The sequence below is a fragment of the Ursus americanus genome, chromosome 36 (genome assembly GCF_024610735.1).
Source record: "Ursus americanus isolate L20-20 chromosome 36, mUrsAme1.1.p, whole genome shotgun sequence".
NCBI classification, from domain to species: Eukaryota; Metazoa; Chordata; class Mammalia; order Carnivora; family Ursidae; genus Ursus; species Ursus americanus.
The window spans coordinates 19064985-19084404 of NC_142162.1; the positions used below are offsets into that span (position 1 = coordinate 19064985).

General features: G+C 48.9%; 1 protein-coding gene across 2 annotated transcripts in view; it reads right to left on the bottom strand.

The window, feature by feature from the left end:
• The window catches only part of SCG5 (secretogranin V), a 53197-nt gene extending 35244 nt beyond the window's left edge, over positions 1-17953 (bottom strand). Inside the window, exons 1-2 of one of the 2 annotated variants that reach the window (XM_045815867.2) lie at positions 17845-17953; positions 16209-16441 (exon numbers count right to left, since the gene is read on the bottom strand). In XM_045815867.2, coding sequence (XP_045671823.1) covers positions 16209-16434 — 226 coding nt within the window. In that variant the 5' untranslated portion in view covers positions 16435-16441; positions 17845-17953. The remainder of the gene's footprint in view (positions 1-16208; positions 16442-17844) is intronic. The other variant, XM_045815877.2, reaches the window with a different exon arrangement.
• Between the last annotated feature and the right edge of the window lie 1467 nt (positions 17954-19420).

Consider the following 19420-nt stretch of genomic DNA (forward strand, 5'->3'; position numbering starts at 1 on the left):
TGGATCTGGCAAGCGGGGAGCAAGCTGACCACTCCCTGCCTGCAGGCACGTCTTGCCCGTCCACAGCCCAGACCCCTAGGCACCAAAACTCCGCCTGTAAAAAAAACCAGAGGCACTTACCAGGCTCCAGCATGCTGTATACAGATCTAGTTAAGCGAGAACCAACTGCCAAAAGTTCTCTTTTTCACTGACCACACATGCAAAAAAAAAAAAAAAAAAAAGATCCCTGTGATATTAGTATAATGCATCACTTACTGTCAGAGTAACTGCCCTCCCTTCCCTTCGGAAACATTTTCAGACAATCGCACCTGTGCCATATTTTTGCACACCCCAGTGAGCAGGGACTATGCAGCGTCTGCACAAACTCAGCAAACGGTCCCTCCCTCCATCCAGGGATGGGCTGAAAAGAAGACGACGACGGAAATAAACCAAGAGACAGGAGAAGAGACTCGCTGGCTCAACTCAGGAGACAGGCGTCTTAGAGTTGACAGCAGAGGAATTCTTCCCAGCAGGCCCATCCATTCCTGCTGCTTGAGAGGAAAACGTTAGTCACCCCCTTCGTGGCCAGACCGTGTAGGGCTTGCTGACACAGGCCTGCTGAGCTGTCGTACCAGAAAGTGGCCTCGGGACGGTCCCCCGGGCCAGTGGCCGGGACGGAACGTCCCCTAAGCCACAATCTGTCTTGTGCAAAGACAAACTGACAGGCACTTGGGAGAATCGGCCGGTGGTGCTGTGAGCCTGCCATGAGCTGGAAGGGCCCAACGCCATGGTCATTTCAGGCTCTGCGTAAGTATCGTCCGGTCTTAGGCCACACGCCAGCAGACACTTCTCTTCCCACTGCGCGCTGCGCCACCGTGCACTGGAGACCAAGCAGGCTCTGAGCGCTGGGGGAGGTCAGTGTCTGACCCGCGGGGACCTTACAATCGGATGTGTCCCAGGGAAAACCACAGGGAAAACGTGGGGCGGCTGCGGCAAAGGTCCGTTTTACAAACTGTTCAGCATGTGCTGAGCACGGCAGAAAGCACGTTCCCTTTATTATCTTTCTGACATCCTAAGTGCTGAGTGACAGGAGAAACCCCAATGGAGTTGGCACCAAATATCCATGTATTTGTCCAACACAAAGACAAATATTCAATCTCCGTGCCCGCCCGATACCACCGCGACCACCACTGTGGCCGCTGAGGGCATCTCCAGATTTGGGGCAGCCTTTTTATCTGCAAAGAGAGAGGGCTTAGAGGACACTCTTCGGGCAAGGTGATAGGCCATGGGAGGCCGGAGCTTCTTTGGGGGATCTTAGGGCTCCGAACAATACCGACCACACGCCCCTACTCCCCAGATGCTCTTAAGGAGGGAAATGCGGTGACACTCTTAAAAGTGTCCAGCCTTCCCTGCTGCCGCCGACTCTCCCCATCACCACCCTACACTCAACACGTAGCAGCTAAAAAGTCTATTTCTTCCTACTTCTTCCTGCCTGGACCTGAGTCCCCATGATCCACCCCCTGCCCCTCCCAAAGGAAGGCCAGCTCAAGTTCAGCTCATCTGTGATGTCTTTTCTGGGGGCCAACACCTTACCTTTCTACAGAGCTCCTCGGTGGTGGCTATCTGATCTATATCCTGGGCTCTCAGCTTCTGTCCCAGCATGCTGCAGGCATGACTTTCAATTTCTAACATGCCTTTCCCTCACCTAGACTTCAAGTTCCTTCAACAAGGACGGTAAGTCACAGGAAGGGACAATGGGCCAGGCTACTCGTCTCTGCTGCCCCCTGGATACGAGTTTTTCTGACGCCCCTGTAGCTGGCCCCTCACTGGGGTGAGGTGGCATGTGAACACACAATTCGCCCTTCCTGATCTTTCTCGTGTTGTCACTCTGCACGTCTGGATGCCTCCAGACTGACACACCAATGGGAAACACACCAATGGGAAACACAGCCAGGGAATGGAGGAGTCAGGAAAGGCAGCCTCATCCCGCTCCATTCCCGATTATCTGTAAAACGACTCGATTACTCCTGTCAGAGTTTAACCTTTCCTAACAGGTTAAAAGAAGACAACCCTGACTCCTGCCTATCTTACAAAGACTCCACGTAATGAATTAGATGGTGTGCTCACTGGTTTTAAAAATGCATGAAGATTCCTGGCACGTAGTATGTGCTGAATAATTACTTAGAGAATAAATAAAGCGGGAATATATTAGATGACATCTTGATAGAATGCATGGTTCAGAGCAAGCACTGACCAGTGCCTCCCAGCCATGCTGACACGTGGAGGGAGGGCACACGCTCTCAAACCGTGGAGCGCACGATTTCCAGCTCCCTGCGCACCTTCCTTATGCTGACATCTCCGATATCTCCAGAAGCATGCTTAGCTCTTGGCTTAGCAGCTGACCAAATACGCTTCTTGACTTTCAAGGTGCTTCTAGGGACACTGGGTGGCTCAGTTGGTTAAGCATTTGCCTTTGGCTTGGGTCATGATCGCGGGGTCCTGGGATCGAGTCCCATATCGGGATCCCTGCTCAGTGGGGAGCCTGCTTCTCCTTCTGCCCGTTGCTCCTCCCACTTCTGCTCTGTCTCTCTTTGACAAATAAATAAATAAATACAATCTTACAAAAAAATAAAGATGCTTCTATAACTTATTTCATGGCAAAAGGCAATATTTAAGCAGCTACAAGGACAAGAGATGGAACAGAGTGTGGCTGAATATGAAGAAGCTGGGCTTTACCAGGGTTTCTGGAAAGCATCCTTTCTCACCGTAGTCACATGGCCCTTGCTCCTAAGGTGAACACTGAGGGGGCAGAGCACTTCGTGAGACCAGAGGGAAGCCCACCCATCCAAAGATTCACAACTTGTCATGGCATTTTTCCCAGGCCACGCTTAGGAGAAGGATGTGAGGAAGAGAGAACACAAGATGTGACCGCAGACATGACCATCTTCCACCCGCGAAGCCAGGTCCACCTGGAGATGTATGTGGGAGGACGAAAGCAGCAGCTCCCCTGAGAATGATGCTTTGCATTTGTGTAATGCTTTCTATTGTCTGAAACACTTTTCTACACATTATTTAACTTGACTGTCGTATCAACCCCGCAAGATGGCATGGATCGCTTATCTCCTTGTGCAGACTGGGAAAATACACTTCATAGAGTTTAAAGGGACTTGCTCAGTGCCACCCAGCTGGTTGAGCCAGGACCAAGCCCGGGGCTTCCTGCTACGCTACACACACCCACCCACACCGCGTGCCCCTTGCACTACTCCAACCCCATGGCACGCCATGGTCAAAAATGCACGCTTAGTTTGCACTGCGGTGCCAAGCTGGGGTCTGCTAACCCCTTCCAGCCTGCTTCAACAGCTTTCTCTCCGAACCACAGTGTCCGAGGAAACTGCACCAATGTGCTCCAAGAGGGCAGTCCGTCAGAAAATTTGCTTCCTGAAGCTTCGTGTCCCTGAAACACCATCTGCCCAAATCTGCTTGTGGTTTACCACGACTCCCAGCATCATCATAGCTTCTCGGCTGAGTGTCACGGGATCATACACGCCTACGGGGACAGAAGACAGCAGCTGGGAGAGACGCATTCCAACCTAACACGGCTGGCCTGCCAACCACCTCGGAAAGCTCAGGCTGTGTGACTGTGGGCACCTTTTGACTTTTCTCACCACTCTGAAGGTGCTATCAGATGAGACAGAGTCCTGGAGAGGATTTTTGCCAACCATAAAATATGAGTTCCTCCCACTCCATTTCCTCCATGTGCGTGAGCCACTTTGGTCAATTACCTCCGGAACATGGTTCACTTGGCTTCCCTGGTGACCCAGCAAGCCTCTGGTTGTGTCGCCCTTTGCCCGGACGGCACGTCTTTGCCCGGACGGCACGTCTCAGGTGATGGGAAACAAGGGCCTGGCTTGAACCTCCTCCAGGCTTCAGGAAGAACAGCACGTCTAGGAGGACACCTGCCACAAGCCGATTTTGCATGAGGGCCTGAGAAGCCTCCTGAGGAAAGAGCTCCTACTGAAGGAAAGACGGTCCTGGCTTCCCCAGGCCGAGGCAGGGGTGTCAGGCCTCTGCAGTCAGCGGGAAGGGCGGGATTCTTAGCCCCCACGCTGTCTAACGCTCGGATTTCTCTCCCTGTCCAACCTCTCGTGTGAATCCCATGAAAAGCACGAACAGTGAGGAATAAAAGGGAAAGCTGTTTTCCTGAGAAGTCTCTAGGATTTAGGGGCACGAGGTACACTGAGGGATCTCCCCTGCCTCGCCGCCCGACACACGCCAACAGAACTCCCTGAGGCTGCGACCACTCTGTGGCTGGTGGCCTTGGTGGTGGCCAGGGAAGGAGATAAGGAGAACGAGAAGGAGAAGGGGAAAAGGGTAACCGCCCCGCGGCAGCGCATCCATTCCTTATGTTCCGGATCGCGCACGCGCCGTGCTCTGGGATCGCAAGAAATATTTGAGGCATTTTGTGTGGAGCTGGGGTCCCAAGTGAGTAGGTATTTGAAAAGCCAGTGAATTTAGGATTGTGAGGGTGGCTCCAAGTGTGCTCACAGGTTGTATTACAGGAAGATCGTGACGGAAATAACACTAATTTCCCTTGCTGGAGTCTCGGAGGTCAATGATGTTTCAAAGGAGCAAACAGAGCAAGGCGATTTCAGCAAATATCCGGGGAGTGGGCGTCTGTTATGTGCCAGGCCCCGTCCAGGCCCTGCAGATACAAAAGCAGGCAGACATCATGTGTGCTCTTGCGGATCTTACAGTCGGGGAGGAAGGCGAGCAGCGCCTCATCGTAAACGCCAACTCACGGTGGGTCTACAAGCACCAAATTCAAAGAAAGATGCACAGGGAGCCCACGAGCAGGGATCACCCTTAAAGATAAACGTATTTCACCATCTGGTTTAAGATCAGCCCTGTCCACACCTATACCTTTAATCCAGGAGCCTGAGAAGCTACACGCTGTGCTGGACAGAACAGAACGGAACACCAGGATCCTGGGGCGCCTGGGTGGCTCAGCCAGTTAAGCGTCTGCCTTCGACTCAGGTCATGATCCCAGGGTCCCGGGATGGAGTCCTGCATCAGGCTCCCTGCTCAGTGGGGAGTCTGTTTCCCCCTCTGCCTGCCGCTCCCCCTGCTTGTGCTCTCTCACTCTCGCTTTCTGGCAAATAAATAAAATCTAAAAAAAAAAAAAAAAAAAGAATACAGGATCCTGCTCGAGCTGTGAGCCCACATGCAAATACGAGCTGTATCCCCAGGTAAGTCGCTTCTCGGAGTTTGTCTTTCTACGTCTACAGAACGTGACAAGGACTATGTGCCCCCCTGGCCCATCTCAAGCAAGCGATCCTGAGGGGCAAGCACAAGACCGCACAGGAAGGTAATCTGAGATCCAGAATCTAACAGACGTATCCAGAAGCACAGTATTGTTTGTATGTGGATTATAACTGTTTTCCTTAGGAACCCGCAGCTGGTGCAACGGTGTTACCGTGTCACTCTCCATGCTGGCTCGATGGTTCATTTAACATGTCAGCTTGGCTAGGCTCTAGTGCCCAGTTGCGCAAACACCAAGACAGATGTTACATGCATGGTATTGTGAAGGTCTTTTTTAGACATGGTTGACGATGAAATCAGTCGACGTTGTGTAAAGCAGCCGTCTTCCATAAGGTGGAAGGGACTCGTCCAACCAGTCCAAGGCCTTAAAGGACTGAGGTCGCCGGAAGAGGGCAGAATTCTGCCTCTGGATGCCTTCAGACTCAAGGTCCCAACATCAGCTCTCCTCTGGGTCTCCAGGGTGCAGGTCAGCCCTGCAGATTTCAGACTGGCCAGCCCCAACGGCAGAAGCCAACTCCTTCACCTGGATCTGTCTCTCTCTATACATACACACATGTAGAGATCTATCTAGAATTTATAATTTACTCATAAACGCACACACACACACACGCACCATCTGTTCTGATCCTCTGGAAAACCCTAACACATCTGACTTCCACGGAATTCCATGAAAATGCACGGAGGCTCAGCCTCACGTAGGTTCCGACCTGTATGGCAGTGAGCGCTTCCCAGCGAGGGTCCTGGAGCCAGACGGCCAGGGCAGCTTTTAGCAGCGGTCATCCAGTAAACGGAACCTCGTTTTCTGTGTCCCTCTCTGCCTTTACAGGACAGTCACATTTTACGTAAGGGATGAACTGAAGGTGTCAACGTGATTCAAAATTCACAGAACTCAAGAACAATCCTGCCCAAGGACAAGGACCCTTTCTGCTTATCAGCTAAAATGCAATAAGCACTGTGTGCAAGGACCAAGCCTACTACTCTGAAATTGTGACTCTTGACAGACTGTGACTCTGCGGGGATTCACACTCCTTCTCATGGTGCATATGCTGAAGGTGTACTAATTTTTCATACTGCACTGTTGCAAAGTCACATAAAATGCACATACGACATTCCCCAACAGCTCAATATTTCTATTGGTTAATGCCTCACTGAAACACTTAGTTTATATATATATATATATATATATATATATATATATATATATATACACACACACACATATATACACATATATACAATTTTATTCATCTATTTGAGACAGAGAGAGCACGAATGGGAGAGGGGCAGAGGGAGAGGGAGAAGCAGACCCCCTACTGAGCAGGGGGTCTGACTCGGGGCATTCCCAGGACCCCGGGATCACAACGCTAGCCAAAGACAGATGCCTAACCCACTAACTCACCCCCATATTTATTAGCTATTTTTAAAGATTTATTGATTTTAGAGAGAGAGCAGGCACGTATGAAGGGGGAGGCACAGGGAGAGGGAGAGAGAGTCTTAAGCAGACTCTGCACTGAGTGTGGAGCCCAATGCAAAGCTCGATCTCATGACCCTGAGATCATGACCTGAGCCGAAACCAAGAGTCGGTTGCTCAACCGACTGCATCACCCAGGTGCCCCTGAAACATTTATTATAATAATCAAAAAAGAAACTAGACAAGATAACACTCTCTTTTCATGTTGAATTATATCTTACAAGTTATACAGGGATTTTATAATGTAAGAGCAAAATTGCTGTAATATAATTAGTAAATAACTAGCTGTTAGATTATATACTCCTGCGAGATAACAGAAAATGCATATTGGCCTTTGCCCTCGTTCCTGGCACAGAGCTCCTCAAATCCTTGTAAGTTTTCGAGTAATAAGGGTACCAGGAGCATCTTTTGTTCTAGTATTTGGTCTTTGATTCTGGTTTCTGACACAGGGCTCCGGAAACCCTTGTAATTTCCTGGGTGACAGGAGTGTACTTTGTTCGAATGAAGTGACTGGGGGAGTTCCTGGTGGCTCTTAGATGAGGGCTGGCCATTGGAAAGACAGAGGCGTGATTAGAAGCTTGGGCTTTTCAGCCCTGCCCCCATTCTCTTGAGAGGGGTGAGGGCTGAAAATAGAGTTAATGATGGATCCTGCCTATGTCATGAAGCCTCCACAAAACCCCAAAAATATGGGGTTCAGGGAACTTCCAGGTTGGTGAACACATCCACACGGGGAGGGTGTGCACCCCAACTCCACGGGGACAGAAGCTCCTTTGCTAGGGACCTCCCAGGCCTTACCCTAGCTATCTCTTTATCTGGCTGTTCCTCTCGCTCCTTATCATATCCTTTCATAAACTGGCAAAGCATAAGTGTTTCCCCGAGTTCTGTGAGCAGCCCCAGCAAATCAGTACAACAAACAAGCAGGTGGGGGGAAGCTCAGATTTACAGCCAGGCAGTCAGAAGCACAGGTGACAAGCTGGACTTGGGACTGGCATCTGGACGGGGGAGCCTCGTGGGACGGAGCCCTTCACCCGGGGGAACGGACATACCCAGAGGGGTAGTGTCAGAATTGAGTTAAACTGCAGAGTATCCAGCCGGTGTCCCAGCGTGGCCTGCTGTAGGGACCCCCCGCCACACACACACGTGGGGTCGGATGCATTGTGAGTGTGGTAGCAGTGGGACAGGAAAGGAGAGACGCAGTAGGAAAACTGAGTTTTTCTAATACAATTCGTAAAGAGTTAAACTTACCCGATATTTCAAAACATCAGTAACCATCTAGGTCAGGAGTATGGGCTATGTAAGACGGCGAAGAACAGAGATTTGGGGAGACAACTGTGTGTCCTTCTTGTATTCTTATTTTAATTCTGAGCATGAGTGACCTCAAGTACTGAGACCAAAACCTCCAAACTTCGCTGCACCATGACGCCCCTCTGCATCCTCCCTCTCTTCCCAGCGGAGGAAGGGCTAGACTCAGGCCACCCGTGCTCTGAGTCTCATCCTCTCCCACGTGCCCAGGAGCTTTCACGCCTCGGTTATCTGCTCTTTGTGCCCCGTCTTTCGCGCTCCCTCTCCACTGGTGCCGGCCGATCGGCACTTGAACAAGTTCAGATCTCTCCATCCCAACACGATAGCCTAAGCGAAACCTTCTTCAGCTAGGCCCCTCCCCTCCCGTTCCTTCCGGAAGGATTACCCAGTCTTCTTCCCCTTACCTGACCTCCTGGGCCATCTTCTCTGTCTCCTGCCCGATGGTTTCTGCCAGGGGCCCCGGCAACGTTGCTGCTTCTCCACCCACTGAGCGCTTTACACCCGAAGGCCCTAGTTTCAGGTGACCTCTCCGCAGATTTTTACCATGGGGACCACTGCCCATTCTTGAGACACTCTTTCCTTGTCTTCTGTGCATGTCATCATTCTGGCGCTCTCTGGCCAATCGTTCTGTTTCCCCTGCAGGTGCTTCTACCTGGCCCTCCTGTAGGAGTCTCCCAGGCCTTTTTCTTAGGTGCTCTGCTCTTCCTCCATGACCCTCGCCCAGGGTCACCTCCCCATCCCTACAGCATCAGCCACCACAACCGTGGGGATGACCGTGACATCTCTCCCTTCGCCCCAGCATCTCTCCTGCATCATATGCAGCTACGTGCCTCCTGGACACCTGCCCCTGGATGCCCCGCAACACAAAAATAACCCATTATTTTCATCTTCCTGTCCTGCCTCCACATCTCCCCCCCACCCGAAAATTCCAAACCTCCCCCTTCTCTTTTTGAATGTTTCACTATCCGTGCAATTGACCAAGATGAGAAATTGGAAATCATCCAGGGACTTTTTTAGGGATTTGAGTTGAGGGTGGGCTGAATGGAACCCCAAAGGACATGGGCCAAACTGGAGGCCCCGGCCTCCTCAAAGAGCCAACCCATTGCTCTCACTGGCTCCCCCAGGATGGGGGCAGCTTAGGAGGATTTTAGTCAGGATATCTGAGTCAAGAGTCAGCCCCATTCTTTCCTCCAACTGCAGGGAGGCCAGCCAGAAACTGAGGCCCCAGTGCTGCTCAATGTTGAAGTCACGCTCCCCTCCAACCTTCAAATGGGAAGCAACTGCTGCCCCCCTGTGGCAAGACGGAGGCACTGCAGTCCTTTACAGAGGCCACAGGCTGGCTAAGGCCACTTAGGATCTCCCCCCTTCAAATAGGCTTTGCCCTACAAAGGACTCTTTCTCTCCTTGATATTTATTAAGAAAACAATCTTGGTTCTCCTTATTTTGAAATGAAAAGACTGAGGTGCAAAAGCAAGTGTTGTAAAAAAAGAATTTTGGTATTTTTATGCTTGGCAATACAGCTTTAAAATTATTCTAAACCATTTGAAGCCAGTGTTTATAAATTTCTATCCAGTGGTTTGTTGTCTGGTGTTATCACAGAGCTAGGCATCTGGCAGCCTAGAACTGTGGGGAAAATAGACCAGTGGCTCTAAGGAGATCCTCTTTGACCTGAGGCTGTTAACATTCTGAAAACCAAAGCACATTTTCTGGTTGGGTTCACCCAAGGCCAGTATTAGCGTCAGCGGGCAGAAGCACTCCTGACTCCCCAGAGTCTCTGTCCCCTGACAAATGGCTCTCTGAATCACCTCGGCCGGCTGGTGGCTTTACTTGTTTCTGGGGACAAGAGAACCACAGAGGCCATTCAGGTAAGTCACAGGGACCCGTGAGCAACTTTGGGCTTGGGGGAAGACGGCACAGCCGAAGGGCACGGACGCCTGTCTCAACGGTACCGCTGACGGGAGGAGTCATCAGAAATCCTACCAGGGGAAAGCCATGAAAGCCTGAAGATGTGGTGTTCGTAAGCCACCGAGTGAGAGGAGGCAGGCCTGTGCGGTTTCTAACAGCACCAGCCGAATGCCCGCGTGCGAGTGGGCTCAAAGCCCCACTTGACATAGGAGAAAACGGAGGCTCAGAGGAGTTGCCAAGGTCACACACACAGCTCGTGAACAGTATGGCCAAGCCTCAGCCCCCGTGTTCTCTTCTCTATAAAACCACAAGCTGGTCCCTGTTTGTCTTTGTGTTTTTTCATTTTGCTCTGGGCTACGAACACCTGCGTTTGAGAGATGCTCCTTACCAAGTCATGTTTAAGGTGCCTATGGAGAGGATAAAAAACAACCGCCAATGCTCTTGGATGCTTTTTGGCAAATGCTTCCTCCCCAGTGACGACTTAACAATTAGCAATTAACCAGGAGGCTGGTTACCAAGTTTTGGGAATCCTCTGATACCCGGAGAGTCTCGTTGGCCCCCTGCTGGTTCAGTGCTGGAACTGCAGAGTCTCAACAGGCGGGAATACAAAGGGCCCCAACCTTGCGCCAGGCTCATCAGTCACCATCAGAGGAAACGGACCTTTTGCTCAGCACACATCACTGAGCTCTGAGCAAAAACACTCCTAGGCAGATTTTTTTTAAAACACAGACTAGAAATGAAATACCTGCCTCGAACTGAAAGGAGAAAAGCCTCAACAGATCCAGGTGTCAAATAGTATTTACTTACCTGTTGCTGCTAGATATTTTTTTCCCCTGATGGTATGTATGTATTCATTCTTCAAATATTTACTGTGTGCCTACTCTGTGTCTGGTGTCAAGCAGTAAATAAAACGGTCTCTGGAGACAGACAATGAGCAAGGAAACAGACACTAATTATAAATTACAAAAGATGCTATCAGGGTTAAAAAAAAAAAACCAAAAGGACACCGTGACAGAGAATGGGGGCTACTCAGAGCGGTGCGGTCCAGGCAGCCCTCTCTGATAGGCGACTTTGAAACGAGACCAAAGAGGAAGGTACGACGCAGAGTGGGAAGATCAGACGGTGTGAAGCTGGAGTGAGCCCACTGGTGTGACCAGGGCTGAAGGGAGGCGGGCGTTAGAGAGAAGTTTGGGTGTGCAGCGGGTGTGGATCCTTGCAGGACGCGGCAGGAAGTGTTTTTAACCCAGGTGCAATGGGAAGCCACAAATTGCATCTTAACCCTGGAGAGTGACATTGACGGGACTTAACTTTGTATTTTAAAAGTTTAACTCTGCCTTTCCTGCGGAGAACAATTTGAAAGAAACAAAAAGTTGAAGTGATGTGGTTTCTAAGAGACAATTTCATAAATTCATGCCAGGCACAAGGGTATCTTGAACCAGGCTGTCTGGAGTAGAGCCAGAGAAGAGAGAGGACAGGCAAATACAGATGTAGTTGAGAAACAGAAATGAAATCAATTGCTAATAATTTGGGTCTCACATGGAATGGAGACATGGAGCATTACTGCAAGTTTTTAGCCTGCATGCAGGGCTAAGTGGTGGCACTATTCCTTTAGACAGAAAAGACTGACATAAACAGGCTGCCGAAGGTGGCGGTGGAAAGATCAGGATTGACGTGGTAATTTAGCAATTCACAGAAGGCTCTGGATGTACAAGAAACAAGCTTGGGCTGAAGATACAAATGTTGGCGTCATCAGCAAAGAAACAGCATTTGGAGTCAAGGGAAGAAATGAAATCCTCTCGACAGAGAATTGAGAAGAATAAAAGCACGAGAGCCAGCACCGAGCCCTGCAGAACTGAAACAAGGAAAAGCTGCCATTCGAGCAGCAGGAGAACACTGCCAAGGAGGCCGGGAAGAAAACGGGTAGTGGGGAAAAGGGAAAGGAGGAAAGCCAACAGTGTGCCATCCTGGTGCAAAAACCAAGGAAGAAAAGGGTTTTAAGAAGGTCAAGTGTGCCGAACGCTGCCGAGGTTGAATATGATAAAGGCGGAATTTGGCAAGAGAGTGGCTGGCCCCGACAAGAACTGTCCAAGGCACCCCAAAATTAACCTGTGGGAAACTGAACTTGAACTCTCCCCCGGACAGGCTCAGTGTAATCCTCTTGGAGGAAAGGGCTCCTTTTCAGTTCCTCAGGCCAAAATCTTGGTATCACCCCTGACTCCTCTTTCAGTTCCTGCCTCCAACCCACCAGCAAATCCTGTTGGTTCTAGCTTCAAAATACACCCACAATCTGCCCATTTCTCACTACATCTCTCTCCTGAATTATTATAGAAGCCTCTTAAATGAGCTCCCCTATTCCAGTCCTCCCTCCCCATAGGAAGATTTTCAATACAGCAGCTGGAATGATCCTTTTCAAGGATACACACTCAGAAGACAAGTCAAAGACCCTGTAAGGAGATTAGTCCGCACGTGCCCAGTCTCACCCTCCCCTTCCTGCTGTCATCCAGTGTCCTTCCAACCACCCTCCTGGGTCTTGGGCTCCAGCCACACTAGCCTCCTTGCTTTTGCACGGGCAGCTGTCTGCCTGGGACATCTTTCTCTCCGTCTCACACAGCCCACTCTCCAACTCTCAGAGCTTGGCTTATCTTCCCAGGAGGGAGCCCCCCTATTTTACGTTGTTTCCTCCATCTTCCTCCTCTGCTTTATATTTTTAGAGCACTTATAACCATTTCATTTACTATATATTTTACTTATCTGTTTGTTTAGAGACTATATCTCTCTTGTCCTGCCAATCTTTCAGGTTCATGTTTCTTTCCCTGGTACCTAGAACAGTGCCTGGCAATCAAGAAATATTGTAGATCTAACAAACCATGGGCAGGGACGGCAGATACCACGCCCTAGGAGAGAATGGGAGGTGGGCCAGCACCGTCGGTACACGGTGAACAGATGCTGGGAAAGGCAGCAAAAAATGGTACAACAGCTACAAGGGGTATGAGATTAAAGGAGGGAGAGTTTTCTAATGGGTTATATGGCCACAGTGACCCAATGGTAATTCTTACTGATCCTATATCCTATACTAAAAGGCTAGCTTATAACCCTGTGTTTGAGAGCTAATATATAGTGTCACTAATGAGATTAATCTGAGTATCGTAAGATTAATCAGAATAGATACACTAAGGGAAATTTTTCTCCGATGTGCCATTTATTAGATAATAAACAGCCCCTCCTGCAAGGGACTTCGAGTCCAGTGATAGTCACCTCAAGTGTGGTGATGATTCATTCAAAAATGATTTCGCAGTAGTGCAATTACGCATGCAAACACCTTTTTTTCAACTGGAATATTACCTGCTCGCAGGTAATAAATTCAAATTCAGGCAGTAAATTCAAATCCTATCCCCAAGCTAGACGGAAGCTTAGAGAAGTTAAGTAATTTGCTCAACGTCACATCACCAGTAAACGATGGAGCTGGCACTGAAATCCAGGTGTCTTCGCCAATAGTCTACGTTAAACGTGTGTTAAAATTCACACCAGAATGCACGCGTTATGTCTATTCTTTCTATAAAAATCAGAAAAAAAAAAACCCTCTTCTAACTTGGTCCTTCATAATAAAATCCTACGATAACTGTTGGAAGGGATATAAAAGATACTACACATATCTGTCAGAAGCCTGGGAATTAGCAGGAGTAAATGAGCAGAGACAATGCAAACAAATGGAATTGAACCGAGGCTATACTCACATGAATAAATACAAGATCACCTAACAAATTAAGTGCCAAGGTCTGGGACTGGGAAAAAGCCAGCCTTCTTATTTTGTTTCTTTTTCCCCCATAGTCTTTGGACTAGTTCCTATTAGCTTTCATCCAAACTGTAATAGGCAGAATCCTAAAACAACCCCGACCCCCAGGATTGCCGCCCTGCATAACCCTCTGCTTCTGAGTGAGGGTGAGACCTGTGAATATATGGGACCTCACACACTTGTTAAATGACAAAGGTGATGGGATGGCCACTCCCATCGTTACAAGCAGGAGACTCAAGGGAGAGTCTCCCTCTGGCTCTGAAGCAGCAAGTGGCCCTGTTGCGCGAGGGCCCTGTGGCTGACGACCTGGCGTGGCCTCTAAGAGCTGAGAGGGAATCTGGCTGGCAGCCAGCAAGAAAGGACCCCAGTCCTACAGCAGCAAGAAACTGAACTCCTCCAACAACCTTACTGAGCTTGAAAGACGACTCCAAGCTCCTGCCAACACCTCAACTGCAGCCCGATGAGGCTGAGCACAGGGCCCAGCACACCCACGCCAGACTCCTGACCAAAAGAACCGTGATATAATAAGTGGGCATTGTGGCAAGATGCTAAATTTGTGGTAATGTGTCATAGCGTAATAGAAAACTCAAACACAAGCCAATCTTCATCCCTTGCACAGACCCTTGAGAGATGACCTAACATGGCCATGACCTCTCATCATCCCAGCGGATCCTAATGGAAACAGAATTCTTCATTCTGAATTGTCCTAATTGTCCTGCTCTTTCAAAGCTCCATGCCTTTTCCCTTGGTATCACTCCCTGCTGAATTCCAACTCAGACTTCAAAACCCAAGTCAGATGTTGCTTCTCCAAAGAATTTCCTTGGAGCCACGCCCACCCACTCCAAAGCAGAACAAATTACTCCTATTCTTTGCTTCCCTGACAGCAGTTTGTCTGGACATCTCCCCAGAAACCTGCCATGCATGGTGCACCGTGGTAACCTCTCTCCACCTCCCGTCCCTAGCCCGAGATTCTTTTAGGACAGTTGCCCCAGTCCCTGCACCGGGGCTGGCATGGAGTGGGTGCTAAATAATTGGATACTGAGTATCCGAGGTTCTGGAAAAACACAAGCTTTGGAGCTGCTATTTCTCTTCCACACAGATGATCAGACGTCAGGTATTAATGGAAACTCGGAAAGCTTTCTCCATGACGACAGCTGGGTGACTCATCAAGCCCTTACTGCGCTAAAAGGGCAGGTATTTACTGTCTTGAAAAAGCTGGTCTGAAATGGATAAGTGTGCTCGGAGCGACAGGTGGCAGGTGCCGGGAAGGACTGAGATTCTTCCTATGGGGGTGGCATGATTTGTTCTGATTTTTAAGCCCCGTGCTAGGTGTGCATGCTTGCTGATGCAAATTCTCTGCTAATCCATGCCTGACCTCCAATGCCGACCTAAACAGACAACAAGCCCACAGAGCTAGCTTTACTCAACGGCTTACAACGATGGGTAGCAAGACCGAAATGAGAATCGTTTATCAACAACATCCATGGCATCTACAGGCCTCCAGGGCAGACAGCATTTTTAGGTAATCACAGACTCGGGCAAAATGATGCATCATCAATCCGCACAGAATACCATTTGCTAGTTATGTATTTTGACAAAACTCGGAAAGAATTCACATTTTTCCTCAGGACCCACTCACACGGGCGAAGATCTGGGGTGCTCCCTTGCAGCGAACCGAAATTAACCATGCTACTGCTGTAGGGCTCCCCCTCACTGGAGAGAGATCGTTCAGAGAGGCGTGGAAATAAGGCACTTGCTTGTCACCAATTCGTAAAAATGGGATTCAGATCCTCTCTATCAATAAATCGTTAAACAACAAAGTACTGCTTTTTTAATAACAGAATTGCAGTGACATTGCCAGAAACTTAAAAAAAAAAATTCTGGGGGGAAATGATCTTGCCACACTAAAAGAATTTCATTAACATTTGCTATAATTAAAAATATTTCAAAAACGTTTTTTGACATAAACTCAATGTCAGTACCTCTTCCAGCTCTCTTTGTGTTTATATGACATCATCCCTAAGAATCAAGTCAGATACGACAGGTCCTGCATTTTAAAGATTTTTTTTTTTTTTTTACAAATACTGGTTGGCCGTGATTCAAAGAGAGAGCCAGCTGAAGACACAATTTCCTAAAGATCAGTATGGGAGAAGATGCGGGGTCTGGGCTCTAATCTTTCTTTCGGGATAATGCTAGATGCTCCTTCATTCACGCGAATGCTAATGTTCCAGACTTTGGGCGAGGTGCTAGGGCTACAGCTGTGAGTTGATAGATAAGGTCCCTGTTCTCTTGCTACTTACACTCTTCTGTGGAGGCTTGCAGGTATATACTGTGTAGAGTAAGAAGAAATGGGAAACGGAGGGAGGAAATGAAGTTTGTTCAGCATGCGTTATTTTAAGTACAACTGGAAACGTCAAACTGGGAGAATACGGTAAATACCTTCGATGCTCTGTGGGCCCACAAGATTCATGGCCTGGTGAGCGGGATACTCTACCCGTGGTCTGGCAATGCCCAGCTGCTCCATAACGCCGTGGAGCAGCCTCTGGATGTCTGTTTCCGAGACCCGGTCGGGGGTCCTCGGGCTATACGCAGATGCTGGAGTCCATCCAAATGCCAGCCAAAACACCAGGCCGGCGAGCATGGTAGGAACCATCACAGACGCCATTTTTAACCTGCAGAAAAAAGACCAAACATGTATCGATTGGCCACAATCGGGGATTGCAATGCTCAATCACGCAAGTGGGTGATTCAAGGACCACCCACCCAATGGGGCTGCAATGAAAAATCCTTAAGGGTTTGCTTTTGCCTTTAGTGTCCAGTCTAGGCAGAACATCTGCTGTGGAATGGTATTAAAGAAACAAAACAACCTGAGATAGCCAATTCCTTCTGCAGGCGGCAGCCTTGGGAAGACTAGCCAGGAACGGCCCTTCTCACTCCTTTTTCTCTCCTTGCAGCTCCCTGAAAGTGCTTCATTACCCCTAACCCCACCACCCTCTCCTCTCTTAGTAAAGCAAGCAAACCAACAACAAGAACTTGCTCCAATTTTGAGAGAGGGAGAGGCACATCGGGAATTTTCCCAGTCTCGGGGGAGAAAAGAGGTTCCGAGGAAGGAGTCAGAAAGACACAAATGGTAAAAAAGCACAGCAGGGTTAGGAGCAGTGGAAGGGAACATAGTAGCTCAGCAGACATCCAATCCATTTGATATCCCGCAGGGAATGAAAACACAGCCAGCTCAGGCCTGCCCTGCAGTCTGGTGGGCGAGAACAGGCAACCTAGCTCCCCAAATACTGGCTGAGTGATCCTGGGCAAATGCCTCCGCTTGGTCTGCAAAACGCGCGTGAGGAAAGCATCTGTGTTATATGGGTAGTTGTGAGCGTCGGCACAAGGCCTGGCAGGGCCCCCATACTATCCAGATGATGCTGGCAACACTGTCTCACGGTTCTAGAGGTGAGAACTTGAAGAGTGGTCATGATGAGAGGAGAGGGAGAAAACTGCTCCGGGGAGTCAACCTGTCTTAAACGTTGGCCTCTGTGGAACCAGAAGCCTGCAGAACAAGGGGACAAATATTCATGCAGCTTCTCTCTGCAGCTGCCCAACCTGTTTCAGACGGTTGCTTCAGGCACCCGCTGTGCGAACCCTCCTGACCATTCTTCCATGGAGGGGGCTGGGGGATGCATTTTCTTCCTTGAAACTGCAATATTCATAACGCCCATTTTTTTCTCTGTAAAGGCAAGGCTTTTTCCAACCACCCCTACATATGAAACCTTGCTCCCCAAATTACTGAGATAGAAAAGCCTGCAATTCTGACGTAAAAGGCTGGCCCTTCCCCCTGGCCTGCTGTGAACGCAGGATGCTTCTGTTTCGTTTAAACCCCTGGCCAACACCGTTCTGATCTGATGGGCCACCTCATTTCCTCCCTCGTATTTATAACCGAGTCTCCGAATCCCCTCTTTGTCTGCCCCCAGCCTCCGGCTCAAGGATTTCAGCAGGACGCTCCCTCCCCTCCCCATCCCGTAAAACCCGCGCGTCTCGGGTGGGCTTCGGGGGGTCGAGCCGGCATCTACGCAGGACTCACCCAGGGGCCGCCGGCGGATTCCACTGCGGTCTGGGTCTGGGCGGGGGTCAAGCGGCGAGCCGGGTGATCCGTATCGCGCGTGCGTCACCTCCCTCCTCATCTTAGCTCCGCCCCCACCGCTCCTCCGGCAGGTGGAGGCCGCCTCCCTCCGAGGCCCCAGAAAGCGATTCAGATGCTCGTGCCTCCTGCCCTGAGCACGCAGCGTCCCACCTAAGGATTCCACGTACACGTGTCCAGGACACTCTTTTATCTATCGACCCCCGTGCAAGTAATTCATCTTTTCTCTAATCAGTGGGCCTCTTCTGCCCTTCGCCCCAAATTCCGCATCTTTAGTTTTGCTACCTTCCAGGTTTTTGTTTTGTTTTTTGTTGTTTTTAAGTCTTCTAGCTTGAAGAAGGGGGCAATGGTAGGAGAAACAAAAGATGAAGAGGTCCTAAGAACTTTCAACCATGGCAGGGATAGGGCACATCGTACGGGTGTTTTCAGGAGCCCTTTCACTGCGCGGAGAAACTACGGCGATATTTAATACAAGATGTTGGAAACTTCTGTTAGAAGTGATATACCAAAAACACATGAAAATCTCTAGGAACATTGGTTCTGAGTGTTATTTCTAAACTTGCAGACCAACTATCAAGTAAGATTTCTTTGGCCTGAAGAGCAATTGAACTCCCTGCACATTGCTGAAATTTATCCAGGTAGACCCAGAATTTTTTGTTAAAGATTTATGGAACGTGAACATACTTAACACATGTGAATTTCGTCCAAATACAAAATTCAGATGTAAAACCATAAAACAGAGCATGGCACATTTCTCTCAAGACTGAGTGAAGTACCCCGGGGGCCAGAGAGTCACTTGATGAGGCTGGAATCCAGATCCCTTTACCCTAGCTGTATGCAGCAGATCCATGCTCAGCTATAGCATCTTATGCAATGAAGAAGGGCCCACGAAATCATTCACAGGACACATGGCCTTTGGTTTAAAGCCAAGCCTCTTTCCTGTGTCTTCCACGGATGCTCGTTTCCAGCTTTTTGTTTCACTGCATGCTAAATCCACAGGACAAATATGGACTATTACCGGTTTTAGGCTCAAAGACCATGCTGGCGTTTAATATTATTTACACATACTGAAGTTTTTCAGTTCAGAATTTTATCGTAACATTGTTTACCGTTATCTTCATTTTGTGCTTGGAAAAACAGAGAAGCCATGACAATTTACTGCTTTGATGTTGAATGGAAATTGAAATATTCCAAAAGGTTTGTTTCATATGAATCTTGGTATTTTAAAAACATATATATCCTGGACTTCATAATCAAACACCAGTATTAAATTCTCAGTGATTATAAAATGTTGCCCGGCAGCCTAATTTAAGTCCTATATAATTGTATTGTTTGTTGCTCACGTAAACAAATTTGTATGAGATCTTTATTTACACTTGAAAGAAGTGAAAGTAATCCTTGTAGTGCCCAAGTCCATACTTGTGTTAAGTATGTTCACGGATCATTTGACCAGATATTCTCATAACATTATCTTTATTTTATATAAAATGAAGAGAGATTAATTCTAAAATTTCACTTT